A 20,424-nucleotide genomic window follows, 5' to 3' on the forward strand; every position below is an offset into this window, starting at 1 on the left:
GACCTTGCAGGGAGCAGAACACGTGGCACTTCCTGTTGTCTCGAGATGCAAACAGGTCTATGTGGGGAAACCCCCACTTCTGGAAGACGGAATGTATGATGTCCGGACGGATAGACCACTCGTGCGTTTGAAAGGACCTGCTGAGCCGGTCCGCTAAAGTGTTCTGGACTCCAGGGAGGAACGATGCCGTGAGATGGATTGAGTGGGCGATGCAGAAGTCCCACAGGCGAATGGCCTCTTGGCATAGAATTGATGAACGTGCTCCTCCTTGCTTGTTGATGTAAAACATGGCCGTGGTGTTGTCGGTGAGAACTAACACACAGCGGCCACGTAGGAGATTGAGAAATGCCTGGCACGCCAGGCGCACCGCCATCAGTTCCCGAACATTGATGTGTAGGGCTAGCTGAGGTGCAGTCCACAGGCCCTGGGTATGGTGCTCGTTGAGATGGGCGCCCCAACCCAGAGATGAAGCGTCTGTGACCAGGTGCAGAGAGGGTTGTGGGGCGTGAAACGGCATCCCCTCGCAAACCACATTGTGATCTAGCCACCATGTGAGGGAGGTCAGGACCGAGTTCGGGATTGTGACCACCATATTCAGGCTGTCCCGATGTGGGCGGTATATTGATGACACCCAGGTCTGGAGTGGGCGAAGCCGAAGTCTGGCATGCCTGGTTACGTACGTGCATGAAGCCATGTGACCCAGGAGGGTAAGGCACGACCTCACCGTGGTAGTTGGGAAGGCCTTGAGTCCCTGGATGAGGCTCGTGATGGTGCAAAAGCGATTGTCTGGCAGGATGGCTTGTGCGCGTCTGGAGTCTAGAACCGCACCGATGAATTCTATTCTCTGGGTAGGTTCTAGAGTGGATTTGTCCTTGTTGAGTAGGATACCCAACTTGTTGAATGTGCGCACTATTATGTGGACGTGATCGCGAACTTGTTCCTTGGTGCGACCGCGTACCAGCCAGTCGTCTAGGTACGGGAACACCTGTATCCCTTGCCGACGAAGGTACGCTGCCACGACAGCCATACATTTCGTGAAGACCCGTGGGGCCGAAGATAGTCCGAAGGGAAGGACTGCAAATTGGTAGTGCACCCTGTTTACCACGAATCGGAGGAAGCGTCTGTGAGGCGGGAAAATAGCAATGTGAAAGTATGCGTCTTTCATGTCGAGGGCGGCAAACCAGTCTCCAGGATCGAGGGAAGGGATAATGGCCCCCAGAGAGACCATGCGGAACTTCAACTTTACTACGAATTTGTTGAGTCCGCGCAAGTCCAAGATGGGTCGCAGACCTCCTTTGGACTTGGGGATGAGGAAATAACGGGAATAGAATCCCCTGCCCCTTAATTCCACTGGAACCTCCTCTATGGCCCCCATAGCGAGGAGCGTAGAAACTTCCTGTATAAGAAGTTGCTCGTGAGAAGGGTCCCTGAAGAGGGACGGGGAAGGGGGGGAGGAGGGGGGGATAGAAGAAAACTGGATAGCGTATCCCCTCTCCACCGTGCGGAGGACCCAACGGTCCGAAGTTATAAGGGACCAAGCACGGTGGAAGTGGGAGAGGCGATCCCGAAAGGAGGGGGCTGGATCCTGGGGGATGACTGGGGCGCCGTCCTCGACCGCACCTTCAAAAGTTCTGCCTGGGGCCTGAAGGTGGTCGAGGTGGCCCCTGGTTCTGGCCGGGTTGAGGGCCGGTCCACCTTCTTCTACCACCTCGCCCTCGCCTCCGGGCCGAGTCCTGTCTCTGACGAGGCGGGGGGGGGTAGAAGCGCTGAGGTTGCGGCCTAAATGGCCTGCGCTGGGGGCCCACAACATGCATCCCCAGGGAGCGCATGATTGTTCTCGAGTCCTTGAGGCTCTGCAGGCGAGAGTCCGTCTTATCCGAGAACAATCCATGACCCTCAAAAGGCAGATCTTGTAGGGTTTGCTGCAGCTCCGGAGGCAAACCCGAAACCTGAAGCCAGGAGATCCTGCGCATAGCGATGCCCGAAGCCAGGGTCCTCGCCGCTGAGTCTGCAATGTCCAAGGAGGCCTGCAAGGAGGTCCGAGCCACCTTCTTGCCCTCCTCTACCATGGCTCCAAACTCTTCCCTGGACTCTTGGGGAATCAACTCCTTAAACTTCCCCATAGAGTTCCAGGAGTTGAAATTGTAGCGGCTCAGTAGCGCCTGTTGGTTCGCCGCTCTAAGTTGTAGCCCTCCGGCTGAGTAGACCTTACGGCCAAACAGGTCGAGCCGCTTAGCCTCTTTTGATTTAGGCGCTGCAGCCTGCTGGCCGTGGCGCTCTCGTGCATTCACTGATTCCACCACCAGTGAGCACGGTTGGGGGTGGGTATACAAGTACCCATAGTCCTTAGAGGGGACAAAGTATTTTCTTTCCACCCCTCTCGCTGTGGGTGGAATGGAGGCAGGAGTTTGCCATATCGTATCCGCATTCGATTGGATCGTGCGGATCAGAGGTAACGCCACCCTCGATGGGGCATCTGCTCCAAGGATGTTCACGATCGGGTCGTGCACCTCCACTATCTCCTCCGCCTGCAGGTCCATATTACGGGCCATCCTACGCAGGAGATCCTGGTGAGCCCGAAGATCTATCGGAGGGGGACCCGTACATGAAGTGCCCGCCACTGCCTCGTCCGGAGAGGAGGAAGAGGATGCCTCCGGTGGTACCGGATCCAAGGGGGGGTCCTGATCCCCTTGCTCTTGGGCCGGGGCATCACCTGCACTTGGGTCCCTGGTGTCGGGTGGCGTGGACACCGAAGCCTCCATGCCTCCTGGCGGAGGCCGAGAGATGGTGGATTCTGGGGCCCTTCTAACCGAGTGACCCGAGCGAGAGGTCGATGGTATTGGAGCCCCTTGTTCTTGGTGGTATGCCCACGGGGTCCAAAACGACCAGTGAGATGGTCCATGAGATTGGTCCTCTGCCATCTCTTGCCAGTGGCCGAAATTTTGTTCATCGGCGCGCCCTTGAGGGGGGTATGCCGATCTCGACAGGTCCTCCGAGGAGCGAGACACCGATCTAGACGGCCATGGCGGTGCCGAGAGAGATGAAACCATCCCGGTGGGCTGCGGTGCCGCACGGTGCCGGTCCGGAGATGATCTATCTCTGCGCGGTGCCGGCGATCGGTGCCGGGACCGCGACCGGTGCCGATGACCTCGTCGGTGCCGGGAGTCGGATCTGGACCTCGACGAGGACCTGGAGTATGCCCGGTGCCGGGAGCGACCCCTCGACGTCGAGCGCCGACCGTAGCGGTGCCGAGAACTACGTCTCGACGTTGATCGGTGCCGACGATCATGTCGGTGCCGAGACGAAGAGCGGTGCCGCGAAGTAGATCTTGGCCGCGAGTACGACCGGTGCCGAGACGATATTCGGTGCCGGGACTGCGAGCGGCGTGGGGACCTGCTTCGGGACCTGGACCGGTGCCGAGGTTCCAGCCCTTGTGATGGCGGGCGCATCAAAGCAGGTTTCCCCCTCGACTGGACCGGGCGAGTCAACGGTGCAGTCGGTGCCGGTGGCTGAGGCGGTGCCGGCTCCGTGAGAGCTATTAAGTCTCTCGCCGCCGCGAAGGTCTCTGGAGTCGACGGGAGGCACTGTATCACCGCCGGCCTGGGGGGAGACGCTATTTGCACCGGACTCAACGGCCTCGGCGCCGGAGTCGACGGTGCCGGAGGCACCTGTTTTCGTTGCTCCACCGGTGGACGCGGCTCTACCCCCGACACTGGGGGAGCTGGCGTCTTCGGCACTGATGTCCCCGTCTTATGGGCTTTTTTATGCCCTGGGGATAAGGACCGGCGCCGAGGCACTTGCTGTGTCTGCGGTGCCGACGAGGTCCGGTGCCGGGGAGGCTTGTCTGACGCCACTCGCGTGGTCGTCGCAGCCGGTGCCGCCGGGGCACTGCGCACCGAGGTGCTAGGTGCCGGGGCCTTGCTCGTGGAAGGAGCGTCCGGGCTAAGAGCCGCCTCCATCAGAAGTTGCCTGAGCCGAAAGTCCCGCTCCTTCTTGGTTCTCGGACGAAAGGCCTTACAGATTTTACACTTGTCTGTCTGGTGTGACTCTCCCAGGCACTTCAGACAAGATTCGTGCGGGTCGCTCGTGGGCATAGGTTTAGCGCAGGAGGCGCACAGCTTGAAGCCGGGAGCGTTGGGCATGAGCCCGGCCCCGCGGCCGGGGGAGAAAGGGGGGAGACGACCCCCTTAACCCCCTGGACTATTTAGAACAACTTTAAAACTACTTAACTAACTTACAACAAACTCTAAGACTATAACTATAACTACAACTATGATACAACAAGAAAAGCTAGGGAAAGTGGAGAACAGCTAAGCAGCGCTCCACAGTTCCAACGACCGTCAGGGGCGGTAAGAAGGAACTGAGGGGGCGCCGGGTCGGCTGGGGTATATATTCAGCGCCATGAAGGCGCCACTCTAGGGGGCTCCACAGCCGACCCGCCGGTGTTGCTAGGGTAAAAATCTTCCGACGATCGTGCACGCGGCGCGCACACACCTAATGGAATGGATATGAGCAAGCACTCGAAGAAGAACCTCAAGTTATGGGTAAGGAACCTCCATTTTTTCAGTGCTGGTCCCTAAAAACAAGAAAAAGCCTGGCCTGCCTATGAAAACTGAGGTGGTCTGAAACCAAATTTTCTTTCTAAAAGAACAGTGCTTTTGTAATTCACTAGTGCAGCATCACAGCAATGACTTTAAGTTTACCTTTTATAAACAAATGTAATTTTAAAACTGCTGTTTCAAGCGTGGGCTTCAATAAGCAACTAAGTGGTTGTTTAAGCAGCTTAATAAGGACACTGAAGACTAGAAGACTCAAGTTATTGTAATGATACTCTTTACATACCTTTCAATATTGTTTTTCTACAAATAAGTCAATGTAAGTAGCTCCCACAATCAGTGTGGCTGTGTTGTAGCGAGAGACAATTTAAGAAATTCAATTTCAAAGTTTCAACAGGTTACTATAAATAAAGTTCAGAAACTGAGAAGTTCAGGCTTCCAATCCCCTGAGCTACTTGTAAATTAGTGAAAGAGCTATAGGCAGTGGGAGAGGGAGAAAGCTAACACCTTAAACCTATTGAAGAAATGCAAGGAAAGTAATAAGCAGTGCTGATGGACTCCAAAGACAGCCCCAGCCTAGAAGGATGGAGACTGAAAAAGGTTCAAGGGTGGAAGATCCACAAGAATGCTTTAGCGCTCCTCAGAAGGACTATTAAAAGCAAACCATAATTAAGTTTTGAACACAACTTAAAAAAATTAATTGTTAGATCCCTGAAGCTGGCAGGTACACTGAAGCAGGAATTTTAAGCCTCCAGCTGACTGGCAGCAGCAATCATCAATAACCCCAAAACAGCAACCTAACTTACTATTTAATGGACATACTATGCAGAACACAACAAAAAACAACCCAGGAGTAACATGGGAAAACCATGGAAGTGGCCTAAAAGGCAAACAGACATTTACTAGGATGTGGAAGCAGGGATGTGGTCTAAAATTCCAATATACTCTGCCCTTTGGGAAGGCATTTGTTGCACATTTAGTCTAAATTTTGAAGGCTGTGCTGTAGAATGAATACCAAAATGATAGAAAGTGTCCAAAGATCAATAAGAAAAAAAAACCAATATAAATGGGCAGCAGCAGTTAATGCCCATGAAGTTTAAAACACAGAGAGAAGTAGTCCCAAAAATTTCTAATCCAGTACTGGAAACTCAGGATTCTGGGACATGAATGAAGAATAAGACTGGTAGAACTAAAAGACTAGACAAAAATTATACCTTGCAGAGTAATGAGCCCCATGGTGCATTTTGCCAAGGGCAAGAGAGTGAACTATTACAAAATCCAAGAATTAGTTAAGTATTTAACTAATGGATGCATTAATATTCCTCTTAAAGTAACTAGGACAGATGTTGCAGGCTTTCAATCCTCCTTTTGACTAGTACCACCAATGTATACATATCTTAACACTTGTAAAGCATTCTTCTTGCTTTATATTAAGCACATAACTTTTCTTCTGCAAGAAAGGTAAAAGTAAATGCTAAGTTTGCAGTTAAAATATTTTCATGCACAAGATACACATGAAAAGTCTTACTAAATCAGCACCAGCTTGAAGCAATACGTCTGCAACGTCAGTATGTCCATTTTCACAGGCATAGGTCAAAGCTGTGTCTCCTGTTGCTGTTGTAGCATGGACATTCGCTCCTATAAAAGCAACATAAGTTGTACTGGTTACTGTAGACGTCCTCTCACCCAAATATTTTATCTGAGTGAATCCACTAACAATTCAACCTAAATAAAAGCAACAGATCTTCCTTCCATGGCAACTGAAGCCATGTTCTGCTTACTGCCAACAGCACCGGGCCTAATAGGGAAAAAGACCTGAGAGACAGAAGTAGAATCAGGAATTTGTGGCAAAGGAAGGTTGTGGCACATCTGACAGCAGTTAAAGTGCTGAACAAAACTGTTCAACTCACTCGCTGCAGTGCTGATTGGCAGCAGCATTTTCCCCCCACAGTGCTGAAGATTTCAGCTCATAAATCCATGTCTGAATTCAGGCTTTGTTTCTTTTCTGAAGTCTTGTTCAACAACCTAGAGTAGGGGATAGCAAACTATGGGCCAGGAGCTGCAGCTGGCCCTTCATACATTTTAATCCAGCCCTCGGGGAGCAGGGTCAGGGGTTTACCCCGCTCCAGCCGGGGAGCGGGGTTGGGGGCTTGACCCGCTCCGTGCATGCCATGGCTCCACGCGGTTCCCAGAAGCAGTGTCATGTCCCCCCTCTGGCTCCTATGTGTAGGGGCAGCCAGGGAGCTCTGAACGCTGCCCCCACCCTAAGCGCCACCCCCGCAGCTTCCATTGACTGGGAACCGCGACAAATGGGAGATGCAGGTGCAGCACCTGTGGACGGGGCAGCACGCAGAGCCTCCGCATAGGAGCCGGAGGGGGAACATGCCGCTGCTTCCGGGAGTTGCTTGAGGTAAGTGCCGCCTGGAGCCTGCACCCCTAACCCCCTCTTGTGCCCCAACCCCCTCCCCCAAACCTGATCCCCCTCCCACCCTCCGAACTCATCGGTCCCAGCCTGGAGCACCCTCTTGCACCCCACACCCCTCATCTCCAGCCCCACCCCAGAGCCCACACCCCCAGCCGGATCCCCCTCCCACACCCTGAACTCCTTATTTCTGGCCCCACTGCAGAGCCTGCACCCCCCAGTTGGAGCCCTCACCCCCTCCTGCACCCCAACCCCCAATTTTGTGAGCATTCATGGCCCACCATACAATTTCCATACCCAGATGTGGCCCTCAGGCCAAAAAGTTTGCCCACTCCTGACCTAGAGTCTATTAACCTATGCACATTATCCCAAAACCCAGTTACTACGACACTTTCCTGCAGCGTGGGAGACCCATGTTCAAATCTTTTCTCCACATCTGGCAGAGGGAAGAATTGAACCACAGTTTCCTACATCCCAGGAGAGTACCCGAACTACTGGACTAAAGGTTTTAAGAGGTCTTGTTCCACCCCCTAGGATTTTTTTTTTTTTTTTTTTAAGTTTACTCATTTGTTTTTGTCAAAATGCTCAAAATAAAAACAGGTGTTTGGGGTTTTTTTAGTCTGGTCAAACCGAACGTTTTGATTTTGTCAGTTTGATCAAAAGCTATTCAGCAAACAACACAAATTCACAAATAGTTACAGATTGAATAAAACCGCATTTTTCACAGAATAAATTATTTGCCAAAAAAAACACTCAGCTCTAGTCAGTAGTGTACCAAAGCAGTAGTCACTGTTAATGTTATTTGTTAGAGTGCAAGCTTAATGACGACTGAGTACATATTTAGTTTTTGGCATCTATTGGATGGAAGCAAAAGCCTCCTGGATGGTTGGACTGCATAACTGATACTGTTCAATTTAGGCAATATAAAGATGGAAAGGAACGCAGAATGTCTTTTCTCTTAAGTTGTTTCCATTCTTTTAAGGTTTTGGTAAGATGGAGTGTGCCCTGCTGCAACTTTAATTGCCAGTAAGTGTAGTTATTTCCTGATTTAAACTTTTTTTTTTTTTTTTTTAGGCTAGCATTTTTTAAGCTAAATCTCCTATAAATCAACCTGTCATTTATATCAACATACCTGCTGCCAATAAATATTTCACCAATTCAAGGTGTCCCTCCTGAGCAGCTTCCATTAAAGGTGTAGAGCAACCAAGTTCTATATCAGCTCCTGCCTTAATAAGGAAATCAGCTACTTCAGAAAATCCTCCACAGCATGCCAGAGTAAGAGCTGTTTCTTGCGTTTCTTCTGTCTGTGCATTTATATTTGCTCCTAGGGAACAAATTATCTGTTAATTTGTCTGGCCAGACAAGTAAATCATATAGGCACTCATCTTCCCGCTTTGCCCCTATCCGGTAGCCCTTAGCAAGAGATCACTGTAGGATAGTTCTATGTTCTTCCTATACAGCAACTGTCAAGTCACAACCACATGCTAAATATTGAGCCATTACACACAAACTAGCGAGGTCAGTACTTAACCATTCAGAATAAAAAAAGACTATCAAAGAATATGTAATTTGAATAACTACTAAAAAGATGTAATTTACAGTACAGTAATTTATAAGATGAAGTTGCTTTCTTACCCTGTGCCAGTAACAGTGCTACCATCTCCTCATGCCCTTCACGTGCAGCTTCCATCAGTGGAGTATAACCTTCATCATTAACTTCTTCAAGATTTGCTCCCCTTTCTATCAGTAGTGCGGCTAGTTCCACATGTCCACCACAAGCAGCTAGTGTAAGTGGAGATTCAAATGAATCCGCAGGCATATTGACTTGAGCACCACTATCTAGAAGCAAACGAGCTACTTCCACATGTCCATCCTAAGAGCAAAGTAAAAGTTAAAAAGAAATGAAATCAGAAACATCCTAATTTAACAGGGACACAATTGTTACAAATGCTATCATGCAAGTCCATTTTCAGACCCTGGTAAGATCTACTTTCAAGAAGATTTCTGAAAATTAAAACAGTGTGTTTATCCTACTTAGAAAAAGAAAAGATTTTTTTTCAAACTAAAAACCTCATACAACATTAATAATGGCAACACTTTTGCATAATAATATGAAAACTACTATATTTCACCTCCAATCAACTAGAAATTGTGTAATTTAGAAATAAAAAGTCAGATCCTTTATTTTATATTATAAGAGCTCTGGGGCAAGGACCACACCTTTTGGGCACTATGATAATATGGCTAGTAAATAATAATCCAATACACAATTATCAGACAGAGTTTAGTATGGTGAGTAATCCCACCGAAATCAGTAATGACTACTTCCAATAGTAAGCAATTAATCCAGTAAAAAATTAGCTTTTCCGTGATTGGTTTATCACCAGTATGGACAAATAACTAGCAGCTTCCATACCAAGGAAGAAAAGTAACTATGGAGAAGTTAAAATGTGTTACAACAAAGAGGCAAGAGGGGAGAAACTGGTCTCCTTTCCTTCATTCTCCCAAACAGCTGTTGGGATGAGCAGACCTCTTCACAAAGGCAGAAGACCTAGGGTTGTCATAGAAGAACCTGAGAACTCACCAACTGAAGGCTATGTCAGCCAATATATGAAAATACACTTGGTAACATCTCAAAAATGTAACTGGGCTCAGGTGGTGGCCTGGAAGAACTCGTCCACCAAAGATTTTTTTATGCCCTGACTGGGGTGTGGCTTGGATAGAAAGCTCAAAGCTTCTCTGAGCAGGGGAGGCCAGCAAATGAGTACTAGCATTGGACAAAATCTGACTGAGCAAGACCTGGATGTTTTCTGACTTTGCAAGACCTTTAGAACAGGGACCAGCATTTGAGGAATGGTTTGGGAAAGGTAGGCCTTGAGTATTTGGCAAAGGGTCCACAGAATGCCAATGGACCTGGAGTCTGGCCTTAGGGTTGGGGAGCAAGATATCCTAGTTAAGGTGGAAGACTGAGATTACAATGGGAAAATAGCTGTGGCACACTTAGAGAACTTCTTTTGGGGGAGGGATAACTCAGTGGTTTGAGCATTGGCCTGCTAAACCCAGGGTTGTGAACTCAATCCTTGAGAGGGCCACTTAGGAATTTGGGGCAAAATCAGTACTTGGTCCTGCTAGTGAAGGCAGGGGGCTGGACTCAATGACCTTTCGGGGTCCCTTCCAGTTCTATGAGATAGGTATATCTCCATTTATTTATGGAAAATGAGGCATGGGGGTTTCAAGATGGGACTGTGAGCTCCTACAGAGTCTCTAACAAAGTTGAAAGCCACAGGAAACAGTGGAATAATGAAAGTAGGTTCAAATGCATCTGAGCAGAGGATACTTTTTACTTGACTTGGCTCCAGCAAACAGTGAGACTTACAGGGGCCTACGGTAAGAGACTACTTTAGGGAATCTGATTATGAGAAGGGAACCCCAGTCAGAACTCTCCTATGGAGCAGGTTTGTCTCCACTAGCTAAAGTTCCTTTGGCTGACAAATGGTGTCAGCAAGGAGTGTATCTGAAATCAGTCCTGAGTGTTGGTTACACTTACTATTAAACAGCAATTGTGTTTGACGCTGTTTCAGGAACTACAGCTTACAACGTTCAACTCAGTTTATCACTGGCTACACTTGCAGTTGAACAGTATTCAAGCACTGGGAAACAGGTGCAGCTATTTCCAATACCTGTTGACAGCAACAAGCCTTTTTGCTCATATCGACAAGGCATCTGGATACTAGCAGAGAACCCATGCTCAAACTCATTATGGAAGAACTCCAGATGGAGATAATAATGGATCTCCAGGCTACGATCCCATGGAAACTAAGAGAGACTTCACCCCATAGAAAACAAAGATAGTACCCTTCTTTCAGTAACAAAAGAGGACCCAGTTGGTAATCCATATCTTAGAACTGAGGGAGCTTTCATAAGCAAGGGCCTGAGACTGAGGCAAATTTGGTCAGGATAAAGGATAAGTCTTTGGAACAGCTGAAGACCCATGAACTAGACCCATCTCAGATGCTCTACACTTACATGAATCAGCAACGAAGTTCCCTCTACGCTGCATGGCCGCGCAGCAGGCTATTAAGGGCTGTGTATCGGGGAGAGGTGTTTCTCCCCCAGCCAAGCTGACACGCAGCGGGCAGAAGGTGCCTCTCCCCCGGCCCTGGACTGCTGTGGCGAGAGGGATCTGGGGGGAGTCCTCTCCCCGCCGCAGCCCTGGGGCAGCCTTCACCCCAAACCCCTCATCCCTGGCCCCACCCCAGAGCCTGCATCCCTAGCCAGAGCCCTCATCCCCCACACCTTCTCTGCCCTAGTCCTGAACCCCCCCCCCACCTCCACACCCCAAACCCCTCATCCCCAGCCCAGCACCCACACCCCTAGCCAGAGCCTCACCCCCCGGCAGCCCAAATCTCTACCCCACCCTGAGCCTCCTCCCACACTCCAAATCCCTCAGCCTCACCCTCGCCACACATCACCTCCATATTGGTGCACATAACAAAATTCATTCCGCACATGGATGTAAAAAAAATTAGAGGGAACACCAATCGGCAGGCATCAATCTTATTTCACTTTCTGCAGACCCTGTTATCAGTAAGAGGCGAGGAAAAGGTGTCAACTCCTTTCCCCACTAATAACAGAGAATGCATGCCGTATTCAGGCCTTGAGGTCCAAGTATATATGTTACAGTATCTGGGAAAGTTGTAGCTCAAGGGAAAGAGGTCCAATGAGCGAGGCTGAGAACAAGTGACTACTTTTTTGAAGACCAACTAGTGGCGGGACCATTTTCTTGAAAGAAAATACTTTCAGCTCATCCAGACTGACTGATGTCTGCATGCGCAGGGCACTGAGGGAAATTAGTTTTCTCTCCACCTGGTGGACGAGAACATTGGATTTTGTCTGGAAGGAACGCTCTCAGCTTGAGCTTGATGATTCAACTAAGCCAATACAGTTGTGTGGGTTTCACCTGACCAGGACATAACAGACAGCGGATCTCAAGGGCCTCAAAAGCCAACCTGATGGATTCCTGCTTGTGAAGGAACACTCAGGTTTGCTCGAGTTTGTAGTTCACTAATGATTTCCTCACTGAGGAAGTTAAGCCTGCTTCTCCTTAGGGGAGAGGAAAGGACACAGTGAGCAAGTCAATCAAATTCTCCTTAGGGGAGAAGCAGACCTTTGATAACTCCTTTAAGGTACAGTGTAAACGGCTGGGTGCGCTTAAAAGTATGGACAAGGAGAAAAAGCTAGTAGGTGATCTCACCTCCCCAAGGATGGCTCTACATTGCTCTCTGGGCCAAGGTGGAGGTGTCCAAGACACTGACCTCAAGAGGGTGTAATCTTGGCCATATCTTTGAAGGCATTAACACCAATGATGCGCATAGAGCGGTTCCTGGCTACCACAAATTACAGCATGAAGCGAACGCTTTGTCTGGTTAGATCTCAATGAGCCACTGTATGGCTGTTCTAGAGGGGTAGAAGGCATAGATCTGTGCACCAGCAGTTTGAATTATTGTATAGCACACCCCCTCCCCCCTTCTTCTACCTTCCTTCTGGGAGGCAGAGTCCCAGTGGTTAGAAGGGAAGAGAATGAGTCCCATTTTGTGATAGCCAGAGGTCATGGAAGTCAGGATCCAGGCTGAAGAGCCCAAGGAGGTTCTTTGGTAGGTACTCCTGGGGGAATTCTGCACCAAAAAGTTAAAAATTCTGAGCACATTTCCAAATTCTGCAAAATTCTGCATATTTTGTCAAAATAACACAATATAATCACACCAATTTCAATTATTTTTGGTCATTTATTTCAAAATACCCGTCAGCAAGTACGTCTGTAACAATACAGACGACAAAAAAGATTCAGGAAATGTTTTTTGACAAATAGATTCCTTACTAGGCATATTAATAAAGAATTCTGAGTAATAATTCATTTAAACTATAATACTGAACCATATTTCCTGCACCCCTCAGAAGCAGTGCAAAGACTTTGGGGAATCAGAGGTAACAGAAGAGCTGAGGGAGAGGGAAGTAATTGCTGGGAAGGAGCTTGGGTGTGAACTTGGAGGGTTGTTATGTATGGTTTGGAAAAGTATGGAACATTTTGGGGGGAGGGGGGGCAGGGAGGGATTGTTAGGGAGCTTCCCTCATGCAGACCCTGGCTGACCCCTAGCCTCTCCCATTCAGTCCGGCACATCTGCCCATCCCTATGTGTCCCTGCACCCCGTGTCCATATGTATCCCTCCACCCCCACTCCCTCATCCCCTTGAGGCTCTATACCCCCTCCCCCATGTATGTCTGTGCCCCCACTCAGCCATCCCCCACGCCCGGCCCCATGTGGCCATGCACCCTCTCCCCCATCCCCCTGTGGCCCTGCGCCTCCACTTCCATTCAGCCCCTGCCCCAGTCTACCCTCCCACACTAGCCCTTATGAGCCCATCTACGACTCCCCAGCAACCCCATGCTGTCTGCCTCCTGTTATCAGTAAGAGGCGAGGAAAAGGTGTCAACTCCCTTCCCCACTAATGACAGAGAATGCCCAAAAGGCACAGTGAAGAAGGAAGGCGCTCTCTCTTCCCTAGCTGGCCAGGAGCTGCTGCTCTGTTCTACTGCCATAGCGCCCTCTGGGTGAGCAAAAGGCGGAACTGCAGCAACTTTCCAGCAGAAGTTTTTCTCTGCAAAAAATTAAAAATATGCGCAGCTCATTAATTATGCACACACAGTGGCACAGAATTCTCCCAGGAGTGGGTAGGGAGGACACTGAATCAGATGAGGACATGATCCACTTCATGCAATATTTGCTATACAGCAGTGGACAGGAAGAATCAGTATTGAGGTTCAGCCCTAGAAGAAAATAAGGCGCTTCACCTCATTTGGATTTCTGCTCCTCCAGAGAGATTAAGGTTTTTGTTAGATAGGAGATCAATTAACTTCACTGTTCCAAAATGGCCCTAAGGGTTTTTGGAGGAACAAGAAAGTGAAAGGACACAGTGAGCAAGTCAATCAAATTCTAGCTCACCCTTTTCAGAAGACACCGTACAGGAGGAAGGAAAGGATGATGTTCCTCTCCACCTCTAAAAGTAGGAAAGGGTCCAAGGTGTGCTTGCTGTGGACATGGAGCTTTGAGTAAGCGTTCTTGGAAGGAAGGTGTAACAAAGTGGGAATTTTTAAAAATATTTTTACAATGCATGTGTGTGCCTCAGTTTCCTCCTACACCTTGCATGATTACCCAGTGGGGGGGGGGGGAGGATTAAGTCTGCTCAAGGCAGAACATGAGACATAGGTGTCTCACCTAGCTGTCTGCACCATTAAACAACAAGCTTAAAGTGATCCAAATCAACAGAGGATCCATGAAGACAGACACCTCAATGACTGAACAATTCACACCTATCAGCAGGAAACCCTGGCCAGTGAGATGTGTGAACTGAGATTGAGAACGAAGAGGAAAAGGTGTCAGGTGATGCGGAGAAGGACAGCTCTTTGGAGGGACTCAGGAGCTCACCTGGGTGGACAAAGGGACAAGAGATGGAGTTGAGCGGGAGTCAATCACAGCTTGACTGGCTCATCATGGCACTGGTTTGACTGGGATGGAGTATGGCTAAGCTTCTGCCTCTCGCTGATGACATAAGGACTTTCAGATTCTGTATGTCATGTGACTAACAAATTGTTATCTTGTTTTGAAAAGGCTGCCTGTGTCACTGTAAATACTGAGAGCAGTATGCCCTGAAGGGGTACAGTACAAGCTTCCAGCAAGTCTGGCATGGCATGGATTCACTGGAAGTAGTCACGGAGAGAGACAGGGATTGGTGATGCCAAAGGCCCAATCTTGGAGGCCACAGGTCTGTCCATGGAACTGTGTGGGTCCTTGGGGCCTGGCACATTAAAGCGATCACTCCCAGGAGACTGGCAGGGGCATAGGCTAGACCTTGTGACTCCGTGACAGAAGGCAAAAGGTAATTTGTTAGTGAGACCAGGGAGGCTGCAAAGGCCTGATCCATCCAGGCTTTTCGGCTCCTGGATTAATGGAATCCCTTGTGGTGACAGAATAGGGAAAGACTTACCTTCAGCATAATGTCTCATAAGATCATAGTTGAGTCTAGGCCCTCCTAGAAGTTTCTTTAAAGGGGTTTTCAGGAAAAGGGGGAAACTTGGGAAGAGTTGTGGATATCCAAAGACTACGAAGGGCCGTGGAAGCAGAGCGTTCACCAGGTTCAGAATTGCTCCTACAGTTGCTTGGATCTGGTGGCTGCAGCTTCATGTAAGACCACAGTGGAAATAGGGCCAGAACTGGCAGAATGGGCCTACTGCCAAATACAAATGAAGGGCACAGAAGGGGCATTATTAGCACTTCCTAGATATTAGAAACAAGTTTCCTTTGTCCTCTTCTGTTTTATGTTAGAGCCAGAGCTTCAACGATGCCTGGAAAGATGATGTCTCAGCAGAGGCAAGAGAACCGAGGAAGCTTGTCTGCACACCAGAAGAAACTAAATGCAAAACCCCTGTATTTGGATTTGCTAGCACTTGTCTGACAGATGAGGACACATCCATTTATCAAAACTTGTGGCAGTCAGACCATAAAATAAAAATGTCAAGTTTGGTTTAGCAATATCCTGATATTTAAATATGGACCAATATTTCCATTCTTATATTCCTTTTGTGAATCTTCTCCATCAGCCAGTTGTCAGTCTGGCACCCTATCTTACCAGATGATGACTAAGGCTGAGATTCTGTCATGGATTCCGTGACTTCTGCAGTGGCCGGTGCAGTTGGCAAGCAGCTCAGGAAGTCCCTGGGCCAGTTGCACTGGCTGCTGCTGGGGCAGTCTCGGGCCACCGCACCCCGCAGGAGAAGTTTGGGTGTGGGAGGTGGCTCAGGGCTGGGCGGCGCTTACCTGGGGGGAGAGGGGGGCGTCCCTGGAAGCAGCAACATGTCCCTCCCTAAACTCCTAGCTCCACATGCTGCCTCCGCCCGCAGCTCCCATTGGCCGCAGTTCCCGGCAAATGGGAGCTGCAGAGCTGGCAGCGCACAAAGCTAGGAGCTGAGGGTGGGAAATATCGCCGCTTCTGAGAAGTCAGGTAGGGAGCCTGCCAGCCCCGCTAATCCCCCCACCAGCACCAGCGGGGGGTCCCAGGCAGCCCCCCGATGCCTGAGCACGAGCACCCGCAGCACTCCCAAGATTTAATCAGGGGCATAGCACAAGTCATGGACAGGTCACGGGCCGTGAATTTTTGTTTACTGCCTGCGACCTGTTCATGACTTTTACTAAAAATACCTGTGACTAAAACGTACCCTTAATGAGAACACTGCATCCTGAAAACCAACCTGCAGTGATTCTCTCTAAAGAGGTCCCTATTTTGTGCGTGCGTGTTTGTGTTTGGGGGTAGGGGGACGTGCTGTACCCTCCTTTCTCCGCAGGAGTCACAACAGCCCCTATCCAAAGCAGAAGGTGACTTATCAAGGGTGGTGGGTGGCTTACATATGGGGCAGCTCTATCACTGAAGGAGCCCATGGCAGCTTGGAGTGAACCAGGGCTCCTCATGGCAATGGTCAGAAAAGGAAAGTGGGTAGAGAAGCTGGCTGTTGTGGGGCTGGACTGCACTCCCCACCCCCCACCCTTGATCACTCCGTGGATTAAAAAAAAATCTTATTAACCAAAAAAGGCTTGCTTTGTTCTACCAACCCCCTTTACTCCTTTCTGACCCCCAAACAAAATTGATTCACTAAATGCTATTTACCATGCAGGCCTCCATTAGGGCTGTGTGCATCTCATCTGTTTTATGTTCTTGATCAGCTCCAGCTTCAAGCAGAAAACGAACCATATCTAAATGGCCTTCAAACACAAAACAAAACAATGTTACAAACATTAAGAAAGGGTTTAGTCAAAATATCATAATTTAGGTTTTTGTAGTTTGCCTTTACAAGCCTATCCAATTATAATTTCTAAGTACACTGCTATTGTGGCAAAACACAAGATGGACATTCAACTTATAACAATGGTCTTACCTGGAAGATTTTATCTTCTGGCTATGCAAAGTTGATAGATTGGCAAAAAAAAAAAAAAAAAAAAAAAAAAAAAATGCTGAAAGGAGAAAAATCAATCTAGAAGGTAGATCAATCTTCCAGAGAAGAACAGTATGAAGTTATAAACTTAGCTTGAAGTTTTTACTACAATAACTTTCACAGGAATATTTTTATGTACTGTCTAAAAAGATCAGATGCTGTATTGTAAAAGCTTCAATCTAAAAAACAGAGTTGCCACAACCATTCTTAAAAGCTTTGTTCAACCTCACTCAAATTAGTTTTATTTCACTTTCATCTATGGAGCTTTAACATTTTTCTTCAATGCAAAAACAAGTTTATTTAGGTAATTTGCTGATGGATTTTATCCTCTCAGCATGCAGGCAAGGAATGTTTTCCCTATGTTACAGAAGGGGAGTAGAAGACATAGGATAGGTTAAGTGATTTCCCAAGAAGATCATACAGGAAGTCTGTGGTTGACCTGGGAATGAACACCCAGCCCAGAGTCCTATTATATCATTCTTTCCTACACGAGTTTTACTTAATTACAAGAAGTGCTAAGGATATTATCCTTTTTAGGTATCAAAAGTCTATTCTAGGGCTAAAAGTTCTTTATCATGCAGCATTTCATACTGTTGCAATCTACCATTTAAAAAACCCTGGTATCTGAATTTAAGTTCTTATTCAATCTGTCCAACTACCATCAATATTGTTCGTTACCACAGACACAAAAATGTAGGGGGATATACTTAAGACACTACAACAGCACCTCCACAGTTAAGAAAGAGTTTCTAAGAGATACCAGCACCCACTCCTCCCAACTTTAAGAGGAAAAGCAGCTGAAATTTTTGCCTGAAGTGTATTATGATTTTTCTTAGGTGAGAGGAAAATGTTTTGGAAAGTACATCCTATTATCCTAATACAGAGTTATGCAACTCGTAACTTTGAAAACTGGCAGATTTACCTTTGATAAATCTAATTTCATAAAAGATTCTCAAATATAGATGGTTAAAATTTTTAGTTTAATCAAATCTTCAATGGTGCACATAAAAACTCTTAAAATTCAGTTTGGGGGGAAATTTTTGGAGTTTAATACAAACATTTCAACTTTCAGGAGTTGCATGAAGGTCTCTGCTAAGATAATAATAATTAAACTTGAGGTCTCAGTCATTAAGTGTCTGTGAAACTTGCAAACTGAATAAAAGAAATTGTTGGAATGGAAAATTAAGCCCAACATTTTAAAAAAGTCAGTACAACTTATTTAGGTGCCTGAACTTCCGAAGTGCTGTACTCATCCCACTTAAGCCAACAGGAGTTGCTGGATATTGGGCAGTATGAAAATCAGGCTGCTTATTTAGGAGCTTAAATATGGACAATCTCAATTTATACACTGTTTCTGAAAGACCTGGCCTGAGAATTACCCCTGTAATATCACTGTTAGCTCACATAGCCATTTCTCCCAAAAAGCTTTCAACTTTTAATAACGTCTCTAATTTTACTTTTCCCTTGACAGAATTTTTATATCACCCAATGTATTAAAAAAGTTAAGTAGACTTGGACTTCAGAAAAAGTAAAAACTATTGGATCCCACTTATGGCGTGCATGTGCCTCCTGTGCACGAGACCCATATCTTTTGACCAGCAACATCCATTCAGGCTGTGCCTGTGCACCTTCCTCCATCCGAGGGCACATTGGGAAGAATGGTCCCGATCAACTCTCAGTTCCTTTGATAATTCAGAATCCCAGCTAAGTTGGACTCCAAATGGGGCTGGGATAGAGGGTAGGTCATGAGATCCACATGCACAAAACATTTAGAAGATCCACAGTTACAACAACATAAGTAATCATGCTCTTTGAGTCTTTGTCCATGTAGATCTCACTTGTGATGATTCACTAGCAACTCCATGAGCACTATAATAGGGTCCATGAAGTCCTATCTATGTTTATCTAAATTAGGATTGAAGAATAGCTCTCTCAAATTTGGCATCTGATCTAGAGGCCAAATCCAGGGTATAACATATTGTAAAAGTATAAACTAAACTCCATGTAGCTGCTCTGCAGATTTCAGTAAGGAATATCATTAAGCAACCTGAAAGCTTGAGCTCCAGCTGAGTGTGCCCTGATTCCTGAAAGGAGGGGTAGACTTGATAACTGGTAGGATACTTTCATGCATGAGGTAACCAACCTGCATATCTGAGAAGAGATGGGTTGGCCCTTGTGACCCAAGAACCTCTTCGTGCCAACTGGCAGAGGGCATAGGGGGGCACAGAGTTTTACAGGGATCCCCTGGGTCAAGCAGATGCATATTAAATTTACCAAAACATGGCTCTTGGTAGAGATCTCACATGCCAGTAGCCCACTAGTCAGCATTATCATTTCGAAATCCATGTATAGATAACGTTTAACGACTTAAATATTTCTTCTGAAAATTAAATTCTTAATGTATGAGAGTTAAGGCAGGTCACCTAAAGGTGATAAACCTGCTCCTGTCAGGTCAGAGGGAAGAGATGTGTATCTCTCTCTCTCTGGCTAGTCATACGTATACTGTCCACTTCCCAGCGGAAGCCTATTTGCATTACTGAAGCTAATGGAGATTGAGAAATCACATGAGAGCAAAACTGCAGGAAAACAAAAAGTGCCAGGGGTATCTTGTTTACAAGCAAAGAGCCTGTCTTATGAAAGGAGGGTCTAAGCCAACCTGGCTGGAAAATGCTGCAAAGACTTGGGTGAGCTAAACTTCATTAGACAAAAAACTATCTTGTTAATCATGTCTAGGTTCCAGAACAGGGGTTCTCAAACTGGGGGTTGGGACCCCTCAGGGGGGGTCACAAGGTTATTACATGGGGGGTTGCGAGCTGTCAGCCTCCACCCAAAACCCCACTTTGCCTCCAGCATTCATAATGGTGTTAAATATGTTAAAAAGTTGTTTTTAATTTATAAGGGGGGATCGCACACAGAGGCTTGCTATGTGAAAGGGGTCACCACTACAAAAGTTTGAGAACCACTGTTCTAGAATGTGTGTTCTATTTTACATGTAACCATTTGTTTCTAACACTGCCACTTGCTGCTTCTCAATTCTCTATACTTTGTTAAATAAGCTTTTACTTGTTTTCACTATAAACATATCTAAGTGGTAGGTCTTAAATGGTGCGGTCATCCAAGGTCTAACTGGTAAGTTGTTGTGACTGTTCCTTTGGGAGCAGTGAATCTGGAATTCTGAGAGTGTCCGGTCAATGAGGTTGATGGATACTTCAGAGACACTCAGGGGGCTTGGAGCATGGCTATCACTAACCTGCAGAGGAAAAGTGGAGCCTGCGTGGATTAAGAGGGGAGTGCTTATGTTGCCTGTGCTACTAGCTGACAATTAGTAGCACAGGCATGGCTTCCTCACACAAAGGGGAAGTGGTAGCAAGATGCCTCAAAACCCTGGGAAGCGTAACAGCCCTAA

The 20,424-nt window shown here is 47.4% G+C and overlaps 1 protein-coding gene across 20 annotated transcripts in view; it reads right to left on the reverse strand.

The window, feature by feature from the left end:
- The window catches only part of ANKHD1 (ankyrin repeat and KH domain containing 1), a 199,477-nt gene that overhangs the window by 84,099 nt on the left and 94,954 nt on the right, over positions 1-20,424 (reverse strand). For 19 of the 20 annotated variants that reach the window (XM_065555838.1, XM_065555831.1, XM_065555847.1 and 16 more), the window contains exons 7-10: positions 16,694-16,788; positions 8,614-8,851; positions 8,111-8,302; positions 6,085-6,194 (exon numbers count right to left, since the gene is read on the reverse strand). In XM_065555838.1, coding sequence (XP_065411910.1) covers positions 6,085-6,194; positions 8,111-8,302; positions 8,614-8,851; positions 16,694-16,788 — 635 coding nt within the window. The remainder of the gene's footprint in view (positions 1-6,084; positions 6,195-8,110; positions 8,303-8,613; positions 8,852-16,693; positions 16,789-20,424) is intronic. The other variant, XM_065555848.1, reaches the window with a different exon arrangement.

The sequence above is a fragment of the Chrysemys picta genome, chromosome 8, assembly GCF_011386835.1.
Source record: "Chrysemys picta bellii isolate R12L10 chromosome 8, ASM1138683v2, whole genome shotgun sequence".
Taxonomy (NCBI): Eukaryota; Metazoa; Chordata; order Testudines; family Emydidae; genus Chrysemys; species Chrysemys picta.